The 17392-nt window shown below is 35.2% G+C and overlaps 1 protein-coding gene across 1 annotated transcript; it reads left to right on the top strand.

The window, feature by feature from the left end:
* The first annotated feature begins 266 nt into the window (after positions 1 to 266).
* LOC127528132 (G2/M phase-specific E3 ubiquitin-protein ligase-like) lies at positions 267 to 1517 on the top strand. Its single transcript, XM_051928697.1, has 2 exons — positions 267 to 491; positions 1093 to 1517. Exons 1-2 carry the CDS (start codon positions 386 to 388, stop codon positions 1344 to 1346), a joined length of 360 nt encoding a protein of 119 aa, XP_051784657.1. The 5' UTR covers positions 267 to 385; the 3' UTR covers positions 1347 to 1517.
* The last annotated feature ends 15875 nt before the right edge of the window (positions 1518 to 17392 follow it).

Raw genomic sequence — 17392 nt, 5'->3', positions numbered from 1 at the left:
AATTTTCTCAGTTTTGCTTCACTTATTGGATTCAATTCATGTTTGTCAAAGTTTGGGAAGCTTGATGAAATCTAGTGGAAGAAAAATTAAAGCATAAAAAGTGAAAGTAGATAAATCTTATGGTGCTTTCACACCTAATTAAAAATGACACTTGTAAAAAATAATAAATGTAGTCTTTGTGGCAGTATTGCAGATTCTTGGCAGGTTCACCATTAATTCAGTGCCTTTATTTTAAGAGTAGTGTTTTTTTTTTTTTTCGTTTTTTTTTCATTTTAGACTCCGTGACGAACTAAAAACACTTGATCTCCTGCAGCAAATTCAGACATATCCCACAATCTTTGCTCCTATTTTTTGTCACAAACCTGAAAAACTAACCGCAGAAAAAATGGATGATCTCTTTAAAGTTCACTTTTCTTGTGAAGGAAGCAATAAGAAGACAGTGGAACTTTCCATTGTTGCTTTTTGGAGGGATTTTTTACTGGATGTGGAAGGTAAGAATGCATATCTCAGTCTTTACAATGTGTAGAGAAATAAGTTAGTAGAATATTACGTCCACTGGTATAATGTTGACTTAATGATCAAAGCAAATGAAGTTTATGTAATAATTAGCCCTAAACACCATAATAAGAAATAAGGAGGTATAATTTCCTTGCTTTTTTGGACCTTTATAAGTGACACATGATTTAAATAAGTATTCTATTAATCAAAACTTGAATTTTTGGCGGCTAGAAGTCTTAAAAGGCATCCCTATAAGACTGATTATTATTTCAATCTTTTGACACTTAAAAATTCCTTTTTTATATAGGGAAAGAATTCAAAATAAATTGAATGGTGTTACAAAATAATGGTATGTCTGATTCTTGTTCTAAACAATTGCTGTAGTCAACAATGTTAAAATTGCTGTTAATTTAGTTAAGCAGATTTTGATGCCTACTGCCTGTTGGCATCACAGCCATGGCTGCAAAGGTGCACTGGAAAAGCTCATGCGATTTTGAACTACACTTACGGTGAAGAGATGCACTTTATGGATGTTTGGTGACGATTGCCTTGACAGTGTCTCATTTTCTTTATAACTTTTTTTTTCTTTTTCAGAAAAGGAGACATCAACCACAACGGAAGGGATACTCATATTTGCTACAGGTGCTGACTGTATCCCACCATGTGGCTTCTTCCCGGAACCATCCATTGAATTTCTGTATCATTATGGTGCTGCACATCCAGGGTTGCTTCCAGTGTCAAACACATGCATAAACTGTCTTAGGCTGCCCATTTACCCAACGTATAAGGAATTTAAAGCAAAAATGGACTTTGCATTTTGCAATACTCAGGGATTTGCAAAAGAATAGTTATTTTTTTAAAACCAGTTCTCAATTCTGCTACTGTTGTGAATTATTGTATAATACAGTATATTTAACATGTGTTAGTGAAAGACCAAAGTTTGATTCTAAATTGATTGGTCTTATACATACTCTTCTGTATTGGAATATTTTTACAAGTAAATAAAAAAGAAACAAGACAGGAATATATATTTTGCTAAATTTAGGCATGTTTGCTTTTGACTAAACAAATTATGTATCGTTTGCTTGGAAATTGGATCTTAAACTTTATTTTGAGAGAATCAAAACAAGATTCAATATTTTTCACATGCAAGTTCTATGATTGTTTTCTGAACTTGGAGATAAATGTTGTTTACTGAAATATGGCAAAATAACAGTTGTGACATGATTATTAGTGTAGCTTTCTTTAATGCTAACTGATATTAAAAACAATGATCAATACAGTAAATAAATATCAAGCTTATAAATTTAAAAGTTATTTCTGAATTTATTTTTGACTTCACAATTTTGGTGTCTGGTACATTATCTAACAACTAAGCCACTTTTGTCCATTAAGAAATGTAATAGGTTTTACTGTCTAGGACACAAACTGATGTATTCTTTATTTAATCATTTTCCAACAGGTGTCTATAGGTCTTTTACAGTTGATTATTTAACATGTTCCCTTTAGTTGACACACATAAAATGTTAAACACTGTGACTATCAGAAAGCCCATAAACTTGAAAAGAAACATTCAATATCTTTGAACAAGTATTAAACGCTTTAAGTCTTATTAAATAATCAAAAGATGATTAGCTGGGTCTCAATGTCTGTTGTCTCGTTGACTTGCAAAACAACAAAATCTGCGGACATTTCTTCATTGACAATTTGATCCCTGAGAGCAGAGAGCATATAGTCAAGTAATTCATGTTGTACTATTTTAGAAGAACCTTTGAAAACTCTTACTGTTTTTAGATGCTCTCCAATGACTCCATCTAAAGAAGCAACAATGCCTACAAGGCACAAAAATTGTTGGGTGGATGTGTCTTCTTGCTGTAAGGCCCAATCAAGGTAAGACGGAGAGACATCAGTTTAAAAGGAAGGCACCAGTGCTCAGAATCGTAAAGGATAGATTCCTTCCTGGGAATTTTTAACCTCGTTTTAATGGATTCTTATTTATTTGTTTTAAAATTCCACTCTTACACTGTTTTTATCAGATTATTTTATTAATTATGGATTTTGAACACTGCACTGTTTGGGGCACTGTTTTTCATTTTAATAAAAGCACTGGCACTATTTCACCTACCCCTTGTTATATGTTTGTCCTCATCTGCCTGGCTCATCCTGGTTATGTTATCGGCAGTGGTGGGTTAAAGAAGCTCCCCTGAAGGACCCTGTAGCATAAAAAGCATGATAATGGCAGTAATTCCTGTTTTTGAAGAAATGATCCATCCATACATATATCCTAACTACAGGGTCACGGGGGTTTGCTGGAGCCAATCCCAACCAACACAGGGTGCAAGGCAGGAAACAAATCCCGGGCATGGCACCAGCCCACTGCAGGATGCTCACACAAACACACCCACACACCAAGCACGCACTAGGGACAATTTAGAATCGCCAATGCGCCTAACCTGCATGTCTTTGGACCGTGGGAGGAAACCGGAGCACCCTGAGGAAACCCACACAGACATAGGGAGAACATGCAAACTCCATGCAGGGAGGACCCGGGAAGTGAACCCGGGTCTCCTAACTGCGAGGCAGCAGCACTACCCACTGTGCCACCGTGCTGCCCCAAGAAATTAGAATATAATTTCCAATACAAATTAAAGGCTTTTTACCTGATCAGTGACATACAGTACTCAGGTTAGAGCCTAAAGAGTAAAACTAAATCAACAAGCCAGTTAAACCGTAATCTGCTGCTGCCACCACAACAAGCAGCTGATGCTAAGAGGTACTGACTAGCTACTTAGACTAAATTCAATGAGGAGAGTACTGAATTGCAGTAACACAAATAGATAGATAGATAGATAGATAGATAGATAGATAGATAGATAGATAGATAGATAGATAGATAGATAGATAGATAGATAGATAGATAGATAGATAGATAGATAGATAGATAGATAGTTGTTTGTCCTAAGGGGGATATTTGGATTTTTACAGAAGCTCTTTAAATAAATAAATACATGATAGATAGAAAAGTAAGTAAGTAAATAAATATACACACACACTTTGATCTGAACACACACACCAAAATGACTAGAAAGCAAGAAAATTAGAAAGAAAAGTTCTGACTTGGCAGTTTCAATCACAGTGGAGCATTATGTAGGCATATTGCTTTTGGTATAACGGAGCTCCAGTTGTGTTTCTTGACCCATGACAGTGTCATTGTTTTCTTGCTTTTTTATCAATGTTTAGTTAAGATTTTCAAATGTATACTTTTTACAAGCTACTTGTTCTACCCTCTAAAAATCAGAACACAAGGAAACATGTTATAATTTAAATATTTCTTCATAAATAAGCTAGTAAAAAAGTAATTTTGCTGCAGGAAAAGCAATTCCATATGCACAGACTTTTGTCAGTAACAACTAAAATCTTTCAATCCAGAAAAAATAAAGAATGTAAATTTTTGAATGGCTAGATTTATTATAATATTATTTGACTGGATGAAATTGATTATCATAATATGATGATCATTTTATTAAAAAGAAAAGACATAATTAACTAATACTTATATTGCCTTCATACAAGAGAAAAAAAACTCTGTAATTTGTGGATTTAGCAGATTTTACACATACAAATCTAAGCAGTAATATCTGACTTCTGTGATAACCAGCAGGGCTCATAAGATATCTGCATTTAAGAACTTGACATTAACCTTGCTAGCTGGAGTTGGAAAACATATTTGTAATATATAGTGCATAAGCAAGGCAGCTGCCACATAAGTTGTAAATTGTCCAATTGCATAGACAAGCAGAAATAGATATTGGTTGGCCCATAGTTGCACAGACAAGACAGAGCCAAGACAGATGCTGCTTGAGTTAATATTTGGCAGCTGCACAGACAAACTACAAACACCAGGTTTGACGCTTTGGACAAGCACACGTGAGTTGCTGCTTCACTGCATAAGTGACCAAACAGAGACAAAACTTTAAAGAGATTTGTCTGCACAAGTGCACATACTGTTTTGGTGCTGTTATGCCTACTGTATAAAAGTGCCCAGTGAGTATATTTCACGTTAGGATAGATGGGTTTTCAGAACTGAAGAGCTTGTAAGTTTCTTCAACTCAGTTACACGTTTCACCTTGATTCTTACATTGTCAATGTTGGTACCATCTGTCCAAAAAAGTAAAATTAGTAGCATCTTTTTTACTGTGAGTAACCAGTGCCGGGCAGAAGATGTACAGAAAAAAAACAACAATCAGTATTAAAACAGCTCTAACACTGACACTAGTGGTACAAGGGATCCAATGAAAATAAATCAATACAAATACATCAGTAAATACTTACAAATATAGTAAAAATTCATTGTTAAAAGCATCTCAAATATATTATAATATTGATTTTAAAAAAGTATGATTGTGCAAAAATCTAATTTTAAAGTATATTACTTATATTTAGTTGTTGATCAGATTTTGTTTATGCTCTCCCTACTCTTACAAAATTTAAATGACATCTATACTTCAAATCATAAATTGTAGCTTAAATTTTTATTTTAAATACAGCATTGAGGTTGCATAGCATGAAGCAGAATTTTTATTGTATTTATCTATGGTTTAATTTATTTATTTTTTGTATTGGAAAAAACAAAATATTATAAAACATCTAACATTTTTTCCTCACATAAATAATTTACCATATCAGTGTGATAAATTGATAAAATATGTTCTGCAACTTTCCCTCCTGTCAATACTCAGCAATCATGTAAACCATGTCTCAAGGTCCCACAGCTGATATATTTTCCAACTGTAAATTAAATTTCATTAGATTTTAAATTTCTGCTGCTTCATCTGAATGTATTGTGGATAGTCTCTTGGGTGCTGATGTAGTTAATTAATTCAAACAATTTCTTCTCTAATCTCTAAAACATTTTCACATTTAAGACAATAAATGAGTACTTGAGAGACTGAAGTCGTTGTTGTCTATTAATATGCCTAAAAATTAAAGGCATTATGGATGTTGTTATATGCCAAGCATTATTAGCAGGCGTAGCCTGAACAAGGTTAAAATAATGACCCACAAATTCTCAAACAATAAAACACAATCGCCATTCCATATGAGCATGTTTTCAGGTTAATTAAAAGCTACTTGTGTATGCTATGTTCTTTGATACTTAGCTGCATAAATTAAACCAATTTTGGATGAAATTATTTCATACCAACTTTAATGTTAGTAATTAGTTTGGCAAGGGATTGATTGCATTTTCCTTGAACCAGTGTGTAAGGTTAATGTAATTGGAGTCTGATGGCTCTGGTAACTTTGACACTAATTGGAGATTGTGTTACATGTTAAGATAAAGAGTCAGCATGAGTGAATTCCCCTAAGATTTGCAGCAAGATAGGCTTGAGTGTTTGCAAACCTTCTTTGCACTGTTCAAACACTTGGATTAAACTCAAAACTAAATTCCTGTGACCTTGAAACCAATACTCCATGTAATAAATGGAAACTCCATTTACACAGTGAACAGGTATTGTTACATGCATTTGCAGGTGGTTACTACACAAAAGACTTTCTTGTTTGTGACTGTTAATTCCTTTAGGTAAGTGTTAGTCTTACACTGATCTAATTATAGCATTGTGAAATCATTTATAATTCTAGTTAAAGAAATTGTTTTCTGCTTGGAAGGAAAATAAAAAATTGTAAACAATTAAATTTTTAAATTATTATTGAAATTATTTATTAATAGAACTATTTTGTATTTTGTGCTATTGACAAGTGCACATACACAATTTACCAATAGTTAAAACAGAGCACAAAATTAACTTTTAATAAAACACAAAAAAACACTTAGCATTATAAAATTGAAATTCACACATCTATAATTGAAAATATTAATTTATTAGATGTAAACTAGTTATTTTTGTTACATTCTTACTCAGGTTGGTGGCAGAATTGGCACTCCAGCCAGCACAAAAAAACCTCACACTGTTCCATTCCATCTGAACTAGTGTGGTGCTGAGGTGCCACCCGTCACATGGCTGCACTCGGGTCCCAATCTGGGATCCTGAGTTGATTTGACATGTGGTGGGTGTGGTAATGCGCTGTATCGGCAAGTGCTCCTAACCTCCTCCTCCTTACTCAAGTAGTTTTAATTTGAGAGTAAAAGATGAATAAAAGGCAGAAATACAGAGCTGAAACAGAGTAACAACTGAAAAAGAAGTATGAAATGAAATTAATATTTCAATTTACTTGAAGCTTATTTCTCCAATAATTATTTTCACCTAAAATGAGACAAAGGAGATGAAAAGGATGAAGGTTCTAAAACCCTTCAAGCATATTTGCATTAAAATATAAAAACATCTTGTAGACTCTTCATTTAGTTTAATTTCTTCATATACAATATTCCCTTTTAATTTACTGTGTAAAAACATATTGTGGCTACTGTATATCAATAGACTTTTTTCAATCAGCCATAGGCTCATTTTAGTTTTACTATACTATGACTAGACTAATGCATACTGTAAACAATGGAAACAAAAATCATAAAGTGTCCCATTTATAGCCTCTATGGCTGATGCATCCCTAAAACTTACAAAAAAACACTACCGGAGTTCTCATGGCTTTATTGTGAAATCTGGCCGACTTCTTAAATATCATTCATCTTCAATTATAGAAGTACACTGTAAAACCCAAGGAGTCTGTAAACTCAAAAGAGAGTGTGGGAGGATCCGCAAAAATGGAAGAAAAATGGAAGAAAACTAAATAAAAAGTTCATTATGACAACATAGTGTTTTGACTTAACAGTCCCACTTTTCCAAAATATTAGAAATGAAAATGAACAAAATCTGAGAATATTGTTTTCCACTATTGATTGTTTACTAAACCCAGCTACATTGATGGAACAGATTCTGAAAGCTTTAGTGGATAAAAATGAGTATTTTGCAGAAATTTTAAGGAAAATGAATCATAATAGATAGTATAGCCCTCAGAAGTAAACTTTGTTGAACTTTAGCATACCCAATACAGTGAATTAAATGTCTTCACTAAAAATGGTTTACCTCTACTTCAAAGCACTTTACAGAAAAATCCCACAGCTAAAACCGAGTATTTGTGTTTCTTATCCCAGGTCCAACTTTGTTTAAAAGAAGTTTCTGATGTGCTAATCAACAGTGTTCTAGGAATTGATAATTCTTCATTAGGTACTGGAATTTTTCCAGATTATTTAAAGATCACAGTAGTTAAAACTCTGCTTTAGAAAAATCATACTTATTCTTCTGTCTTTGATAATTTTAGAACCTATCTCTGACCTGCCTTTGTATAGGTAAAATTCTACTTTTTAATGTTGTAACACAATATAGATTAAAACTCAAGGATTATTCTAAGTAAAAATAACAACCAGGAGAATCATTCAGGAGCCAAATGATGTGGTCAGAAATGGAGTAAGGCTCAAAGTCAGAGAGAGATACTATACAAGGGCAAAAATTAACTGAAAGTTAAGCGAAGTTGAAGGTCAAGGCACAATAACAACAATGTATAACCAAAAAGAGCCTACTTGAAAATAAGCTGAGTATCAATAAAAATTAAGTTTTTTTGTAATATGTGTTACAAAATATGGCATCACGCTGCCTTATTTTTATCAGGACTCCAACTGATGTCACTTAATTCTGGAAATCGTGATAAGAAATTAACAAACTGGTCCAACTCATGACATAATTATTTTCATTAAGAATTTTATTCAACGAGTGGATCTGTGTGTTAGTGCTTTAAATGACAGAACAATTCCCTCTGGGGGAAAGTTACAGTGAAAGCAGACAGGTCCAATAAAAGAAGGGTCTGGGGCACCCGAGTAACAGTTACAAAAATAAATGAAGACAGAAGAAGACAGACATACTGTATATCCAAAGAGAAAAGACAGGGAGCAGTGCCAGAATATGTGTAAAAAGGGGTCAGGCAAACCAAACCAATTGGCAAAGAAGAATGATAGGAGATGCCAATTAAAAACATTTCTGAATGATGGGGTAACATCTATAAAGCATTTTAAGTTGTGTGAACTGGTAATTGTGTACATTCAAATATTCCTGAATTGTGTCAGAAGAGAGGGAAATCCAGTGGACAGAGATCAATAGATTAGGATGAAATTTGAGAGAAATGTTTGTAGAATGATTTGCAGCATACAGAGTAAAGGGTGGAGACAGAATGGAAGGGTGGTTTATTTTTAGATGAAAAGGAATGGAATAATATGTAAGGAGGGTTGAGAATGAAGAAGGTCCAATAAAGAGATGTCACTGGTCCTGAGCACTGACCCGAGTTGTAAGGAGAAGAAGAGAAACAGACTAGGATAGTTAAAACGAGTCTGTATATAGTGAAATGCCATTAGGCCTGAGCCATCAAACAAATCATCAAGTAGACAAATTCCCACTTTCTGTCAAAGGGGAAAAACACATGGTTTGTCACTAATCAAAACAGCAGGGCTGTGGAAGATAGGAATACAAATATAATATCTCATGGAAGGAGCAATAAATTTCTCAAGAAAGTGCCATATATTTTAACTGTATAGGATAATGCAGTCGCTGAAGCAAGCCTGGAAGAGTTTGACTCAGAACACAATTTGGTCCACCACTGCTATGCAGGTGACATTTTACTTATCATCATATAACCCTGAAGCTTCAGGCATATGCTCCAACATCATAGTAGCATTACAAAATCGTTTAGTTGTAATTTCTTGAAACTAAACAAAGAAAAAATGTAAATTTTACTTGTCAGAAATTAAGAAAATGGTTTAGAAATAAACTTGACCATCTGGGGCCTCATGGTATACAACGGTGCGTATGCACAAAAATGTTGCGTACTCCCCGTTTTCCATGCACAAATTGCGATGTATAAAACCTAAACTTAGCATAAAGCCACACACATTTTCACGCCAGCTAAATGCTTGGCGTACGCAAGTTCTACGCTCGATTTTGCAAACTGGTGGTACCCAGCGTCAAAATAGTGTTTATGTTCCAGTGTGGTTTCAACTTCTTTTTTAGATCCACATCCCTGACACGGCTTTATCATATACACTGAAATTGACCGCATATTGTTTATTAGTTTAACACTAGAATTACCAGAGTCTACGAAAAAACTCGTAGATCCAGCCCACCTTAAAACTGTTCTCACCTCTCCGCCAGCGTCTTTTGTCTTCTAAACGTGCTGATTAAGATGAGCAGCAAGCTGCCAGCTATTCCATCCCCCACCGTCGCAGAACGTTCACTAAGTTTTCCCAGCTCATGCCTTGTTTGATTATCTAGGAGTGAGTGAACTGCTGGAGGTTTAGAGTGGAAATAATAGATCGTTATTTGGAACACACACATTTCATGTGTGTTCCGTTTCTACAGTAATCTGTGTAAACATATTTTTAAAACAAAAACATTTTTCATATTTTAGTAGCAAATGACAAAATGTAGGCATAAACTATATAATGTATGAAACCTGAAGTCCAAAGATCAAGTAAACACTTTCACAAAAGGTTCAAGGAAGAGAGAACAACTTCAGTGGCATAGTGGTAAGATTTTCTGACTTGTAATCAAGAGTCCCCGGTTCAATCCCCACTCACTCCTATACTTGTCGTTTTCAGTAATGAGCTGCTCTTTTTGTTATTATACAGTACACACATACATTTGGTTTGCGTCTGTAACACACGTTGTGCATTTATAGGACTTTAACTTTTATTCTCTCTAAATCACGATCACGATACATACTACCGCCCCCCTACCCAGGGATCTGACTTTGTTATTTTTTATTTGAATAACTGTAGATGTGAGTGGTGTTTTGAGACAATGGAACTGGACATTCTCTCATGTGGAGGGTTTAAAGCTGACACACAAACGCTGCCGAATCTGCCTTCTTCTTATCTCACCGTCACTTGATTTTTTTTTATTGTTTTATTGAGTGTTCCTGCTCATGCTGAATTAGTGTGCACGTTATGGTGTGTGATGTCAAAAAAACACAGACATACAGTAGGTATATATGATATTTGGAATTATTCATTTTATGACCTGTATAGTACATTTCGGAAAACTTTGCGGCACGGATGCAACATTATTCATATTATTCATATTCATTTGCATAACATCTTGCGGTTTGTAATCAGTGACTGCGTGTTTTTTTTTCCCTGATCTTGCCAGTCCCCACATGTTGCTGTATGCTGTTTCTTTTGTACTCCAGGACATGCAGAGGATAGAATAGTACAGAGCAGTAACTTCAGTGCTATATGCAATCATAAGATTCAAATGTTAACTGTTCACACACACGGAAGGATCGTCTTTCCTACATTTACAACGTGTGTACCTGTTACAATGTATACACTTCTCTCTATGCTGTGGTTTCTTACACACCTGAAAGAAAGAGACAATATATGTGAAAACATCATCGCATTAATGCAATATTATTTGAAAACAAACTGCGTCAAATCGGGTGTGGATTTATGCTGGCGCTATTACTGAAAGAAAAAAAAGATCAACATGTGCGTTGATCCTGCAGTACTGAATAAGCTCATGCGCTCTAACATCCTCCAACCCACCCCCCATCTGACTCTAAGTAACAGCGCAAGTACAGACGCAAACCAAGTGTGATCAAGAGTCCCCAGTTCGATCCCCACTCACTCCTATATTTGCCGTTTTCAGTAGTAAGCTGCTCTTTTTGTTAATATTATACAGTGCACACATACACTTGGTTGGCGTCTGTACTTGCGCTGTTACTTAGAGTCAGATCAGGAGGGTGATGGGGGGATGTTAGAGCGCGAGCTTATTCAGTGCAGCAGAAACAACGCACATGTCGATCATTTTTTTCTTTCAGTACATGTGCCTTCCCTGTTTATTTATATATCTAGTGACTTGTCTGCCTGTCTGTCTCTCTATTACACAGTGCTCTGTCTGTCTGTGTGTTATGGATCTTAAAAATAACAGTTATAAGGACACTTGTTCATGTTAAATGCAGTCTCAATTGTAAAAAAATATTTTAAAAGCAGCATCCCACATGAAAATATAACGATCTCATTAACTGACAGTGCATACCAATTTAAAATTTTATGTCCGTTTGAGGTTAAAAAGAAAAAAAAATAACACTTTCTCCTCAACTGGGAATTGAACTCAGACCTCTGAGGAACAGTAAACTTGCTGTGCTCTGAGACAGCAAATCTTACTGCTATGCCGCGGAAGCTGTTGTATTGCACTTGAACCTTTTGTGAAAGTATTTATTTGATGTTTGGACTTCATGCTTCATACATTCTATAGTTTATGCCTACATTTTGTAACATTTATTACTAAAATATGAAAAAGTTTCTGTTTTAACAATGTGTTTACACAGATTACTGTAGAAACGGAACAAATATGAAATGGTGTGTTCCAAATAATGATCTATTATTTCCACTCTAAAACTCCACTTCACTCCCAGATAATCAATCAAGGCATGAGCTGGGAGATACTCATGCATGTTCTAAGTCGGTGTGGGGATGGAATAGCCGGCTGCTTGCAGCTTGTTTTTATCGGCACATTTAGAGGACAAAGGACGCTGGCGGAGAGGTGCGAATGGTTTTAAGGTGGGCCGGATCTACGAGTTTTTTCGTAGACTCTGGTAATTCTAGTGTTATGGCATCTGATTGTAATTAACCTGTAACAATATAATGATCCACGGAATAGCCAAACTACTCCAAATACCATAGCTGCTTTAGCATTGTTCCTCTCAATGCTCCACTCAGACTATTTATCCCACTGTATCTGAGTGAAAAATCTGATCAGAAAGAGAATTATCGGTATACAACATCAAACACATGCTGCCTCACCCATACTGTCTATTGAACTGCTCTCAAACGGCAAATGCTTCAGAAACTTTCCTGTAGGGACATCGCTCTTCAGAAACAGTTTTATCTCAAGAACTACAGTATAAACACACTTAATCAGTCCATCAAGTGCTCCTCGTAGAACTGTTAGGTACAATTACCTCACTTTAAACTTGTGATACAGTTATAATATTGCACAACCTGAGCCACTTTATAAAGCACATATTTACATATGACAATATCATCTTTAAGATGAAATGCAGCAAAATGTGTTCATTACATTATACAGATAAAATGTTAACATCATTTAAATAATCTATATTGTTAATAATTAAACATGTGAGGACACGGTGTCGCAGCGGTAGCGACAATCTGGTGCCTCGTTCAGGAATTGTTCCTGTATTCTTGCTGGGGCTGGAGCGACACTGGAAGGACAGATGGACAGACTAATTAAACATGTACTACGAAGATATTTCAATGTTCCTTAAAAGTTTTGAATAATCTGAGTTCTAAGCTTACAGTTGGCTTAACATTTATTACAGAGCTGATTGTGTGGTGATTGGTTACTTGGAGAAAGAAAAGGAAGGACAGAAATTGGGGTTTACTACGTTTGAAAGAGACAGTACTGCTGCGATAAATTATTTCATCAAAGGTTGCTCACGGCACAGCAAGCATCTTGTCTGAGGCAGTCTGTGGACAGGGCGCCAGTTCGTCACTATCACTGTGTCACCGTGTTCCCATGTTTAATAACATGCTTTAACTCCTATCATCATGAAAAATATATCAAATATACATCTCAGTATTTTAATTATTCAGAGAGCTGTAATATCACAAATGTAATGGATTCTGTGTCCAGTCGTTTAAGAAGCACATAGTGATTCACACACATAGAGTACATAGAAGAAAACATACAAAACACAGTATTTAATGTGCTACTATAGTTATGATGGTATTTGAGAAACTAGTAAATTAAACGATTTAAACATGACATTTATGATGTTCTACTTTAATGACAAAATAAACTACATAATTAAAGTGGAAATTTTGAGATTAAAGTTGAGATTTCGAGCTTTTTTCTCACTGTGTCTGCATTTTTTTTTCTTTTCTCTGTACCCTAATAAGCTTTCATATGACACTCAGTCGGTGAGCTATGACTCGCCTTTTCACAGTGACTTTGATATCTGACAACTTCTTTTTTATTTCGGGGCATTGTGTGACTTTGTGAACTTGAGCTTTCGAGTCTCTCTGACACTCCATGTCACTCGATCAACTTCCTTTTGTTGTTTATACCACTGTTAAAACCAACAAATAGTACGTTTTTCCTTGCCTCCACTTGGTATTTGCTGAAATTCTTCTATTTTCCCCCATACTTTTGCCATTGTCTTTTCATAGAATGCTGAACTTAATGGCTATTTATATTGATTTGCATATTCAAAGAGGTATAATTCTGGGAGGAGTTTGCGAGTGGCGACACGCAAGTGCACGTGCGTTACTTTTCACGCTGACCGGGATTTATGTAGCAGAAGAACATAGAAGCTGGCGAACGCACAGATTTATACATCTGGATTTTTTTTTTGCGTACGCGCATTTTCACTTTTGTCCTTACGCCATGTTTTAGTTTGAATTCTACACACGGCATTATGCATGAGGCCCCTGATCTTACATATCAAACAAGAAGTAAAGAATATGGGAATTTTTATGGACTCAGAACTAAGCTTCAAATCACATATCATCCATATTACTAATACTGTATTTTTTCATTTAAGAAACCCTGCAAGAGTTACATGTATTATCACATTATTATTATGTTTTTTTTGTCTTTTGTTAGTATGCTCCTGTAATGGGCTAGAAATCAGTGTTTTGAAGAAAATGACATTTCTGTGTGTTGGTGAGTGTAATGAATTAGAAATCAGCGTTTTAAGGAAAAGGCAAATTTCCTGGAAAATTATACTACAGGCTATTGTTGATGGCTCTCTACAGGACATACATATTTACCTCTCTTGCAAAAGAGTCACCTGCTTTGAATAATCAGACTGCTTTGATTAGTATCTCATCCACATATAATATGGTGATATACTGTAGAATTGCCTGCTTCTGTATGTTCTGGGGACATTGGTTTCTAATCAGGTACTTCTTGATAGTTGACAACAACACTATTGTTGAACAAAAGTAAATGTATTTACACAATTGTTCGCAGAGGAAATTGCATGTACCATTGTATAACAGATCATCATGTTGACCTATGCAGAGATTTAAGCATTTATATACAGTATCTCTGGGTAAATGAGAATAAAGGGCAAAAAGTATGGTGAGATTTTCCTGGCAGCTGTTTACTTCTTTAATGTTTTTTGGCATCTTATCGCTGCAACAGAGGCTTGTACCTGGCCCAGGTTCCCCTAGGCCCAAGGCAGGTAACACTCCAAAAATGTAGAATACTTCAGCAATAGAGGTTCATTAGGGCAATATTGTGTAATAGAGTGTAACATTATAAAAACCGTCTTGTAGCTGTGTTTGAAAACAGTTCACATAAAACTAAAGGCAAAAAACTGATAATACACACACACAAAAAAAAAAGAATTTCTTCCCTATGATTTTTTTTGTTATTTAAGGCTGAAGTGTCTTGTTATCACATATTACAAAAGCTTTGTTTTGACATACATATATATGGTCATAAAACTGCATGCCCCTATATTTTTCAGGCTAATCTATTAATAGATCTTGCTTCTGTCTAACTGCCTATTAATATGAAATCATTCTATTGTCACAGCAGAATCTCTTTTCTTTTCATTTTTCTTTGTTGTGGTGGCATCTTGTACCACTGTGATTTGATTAAAGCACTCTGTGGCTGCCTTTGATGTTACAAGGAGTATGGAGGATCCAAATTTGACAAGACCTACTGTGTTCTAGGTCTGTGCATCATTAACAATCATACACTATTTTTAACAGTTATATTTTGTAGAATATCCAATGTGGGGCTAGGCAGTCTTTTGGTCCTTTGAACCCTTGGAGGTCAGTTTTCTCCATCATTCTGCTTTCCCCCCTTGACTTCTGACTATAGCATCAGACTCTGTCATTTGCCTTTATAATCAATGGAGACTTAAAAACTAGGTTTAGCTCGTATTAATTTAAGCTGTCTATTAATGTCTGACTCTCAAATTTCCATGACTTACTTGTTTATTGACCTTTGTTACTGTATAATTGGTATATCCTGTAAAGCACTATTTGTATAAAAATGTGCTACATAAGTAAGTGTTGTTTCTCTTCTTTGTCTAGGAAGTGTAAACCATAGTGATGCTTTGGTCCTTCCCTTTCAACTGCAATTGGTGTCAATTATAAATAGGCTCCTTTGCTATTTTGTTTCCTGCTTGATACAGTTGATTGTTTGCCTTCTTTTCAAAATACAGTGTATATATTAGTTGTTTTTGCTGTATATCATATAGACCATTACATTTTTCTGGATGTTTTTTTTAGGCAGATGATACGGACCTGGTACATGAAACCCAAGTCAAAAGATATAACATGTCAAAACACTACAGACCAATCATCGAGCTTCGTACACTCTGCAAAATACTTACTGCATGCACAACTAACAAAATATACACATACAGAACAACAAAAAGGCTGCAAGGAACAGTTCTTAATAGACTTCTGTGATACTCCAGCGAGGCATACAGAAAGTACAGAAATCAACAAAAAGGTTTTATTGACTACAAAAAAACATTTTGATAGTGTTGCACATACATGGCTAGTAAAAATATTACACTTATACAAGATACACCCAACACTGCCTACAAGCACTAATGGGACACTACATGTACTCACCTACCCCCTTCTCTGGTTCTGTCACACTCTCAGCCCTATTATCAAACAGATTAAACAGCACACAAGATGGATACAAAGACAAAAACCAACATCAAAAAATACATACAGTCACAACTGTTCTGTATGGGCAACATAAAGATACATGCAAACAAACAGTTACAAGAGTTACTAGACATAATCTAAACATATTCACAACAGATACACATGTGGTTTGGACTAGAAAAATGTAAAACAATGGATGCAGAAAGGGAATCCTTAGGGAAAGTGGGTATACCATTGAAAATGGCAACTGAATCAAGGTCATTGCAGATGGTGAACTATACAAATATCTCGGAGTCCAACAAGGCGAACTTGTACAACACAAACAACTTAAATATACTTTTACACAAAAATATAACTTATATTACATCTTTCACAAACACTCAAAACACACCTACTTGCATAGCACACAATTAAAACCATCAAAACATAAGCCATACCAATAGCCACCTATTCATTTAAGATTATACACTGGTCACAAACCTAAAACAGCTTCAAAAGGAAATATGAAAGACCACTCACAAAATACAACACCAACCCAAAGCAGCCATAGAACGATTCACTCTTCCACATACTGAGGGAGGAGGGTGTGTCATAGATATAAATTAATTTACACAACACACAGATTTTCCACGCAAAACAGAATACATCAACACTACATAAAGCAATACTTTATGCAGGCAAAAACTACACCACTTAACCTTCATACAAGAGACAACACCACAGAGGACATAACCTCACACAATGTAAACCACACACATTGACACAGAAAACATTGCATGGCAGACATCCTCATGAACTTGATCAGTCTTTTGTGGATAAAATTGCATCAAATTAATGGCTAGGCTATGAGGATATGTTTAGCGAGACAGAAAGGTTTATGCTAGCCATACAAGATCAAATAAAAAACATGAGAAACTGCAGAAAATATATTCTTAAGGGTGTTAATGTTGCAGAAGCTACCACAAGGAACAAGAAACAATGCAACACAACACAGCAGGTTGCACAGACACAATCAGATGGAAAACATTACACATCAAGAACTGGCTCTAGAACACAAACTAGTAGACACATACAAACCATATTATAAGTACACCCCCACCACGGTACTATAAAAAATCAACACATTAACTATACTAGAATAGAGCTATGCTGACAGACACCATTAACCACAATAACAAACCAGACAGAACACTGGTAGACAAACAGAATAGAATTACGTATATTACTGAC

Source organism: Erpetoichthys calabaricus, chromosome 1, assembly GCF_900747795.2.
Source record: "Erpetoichthys calabaricus chromosome 1, fErpCal1.3, whole genome shotgun sequence".
Lineage (NCBI taxonomy): Eukaryota > Metazoa > Chordata > Cladistia > Polypteriformes > Polypteridae > Erpetoichthys > Erpetoichthys calabaricus.
This window is presented reverse-complemented; position numbering and strand designations above follow the sequence as displayed.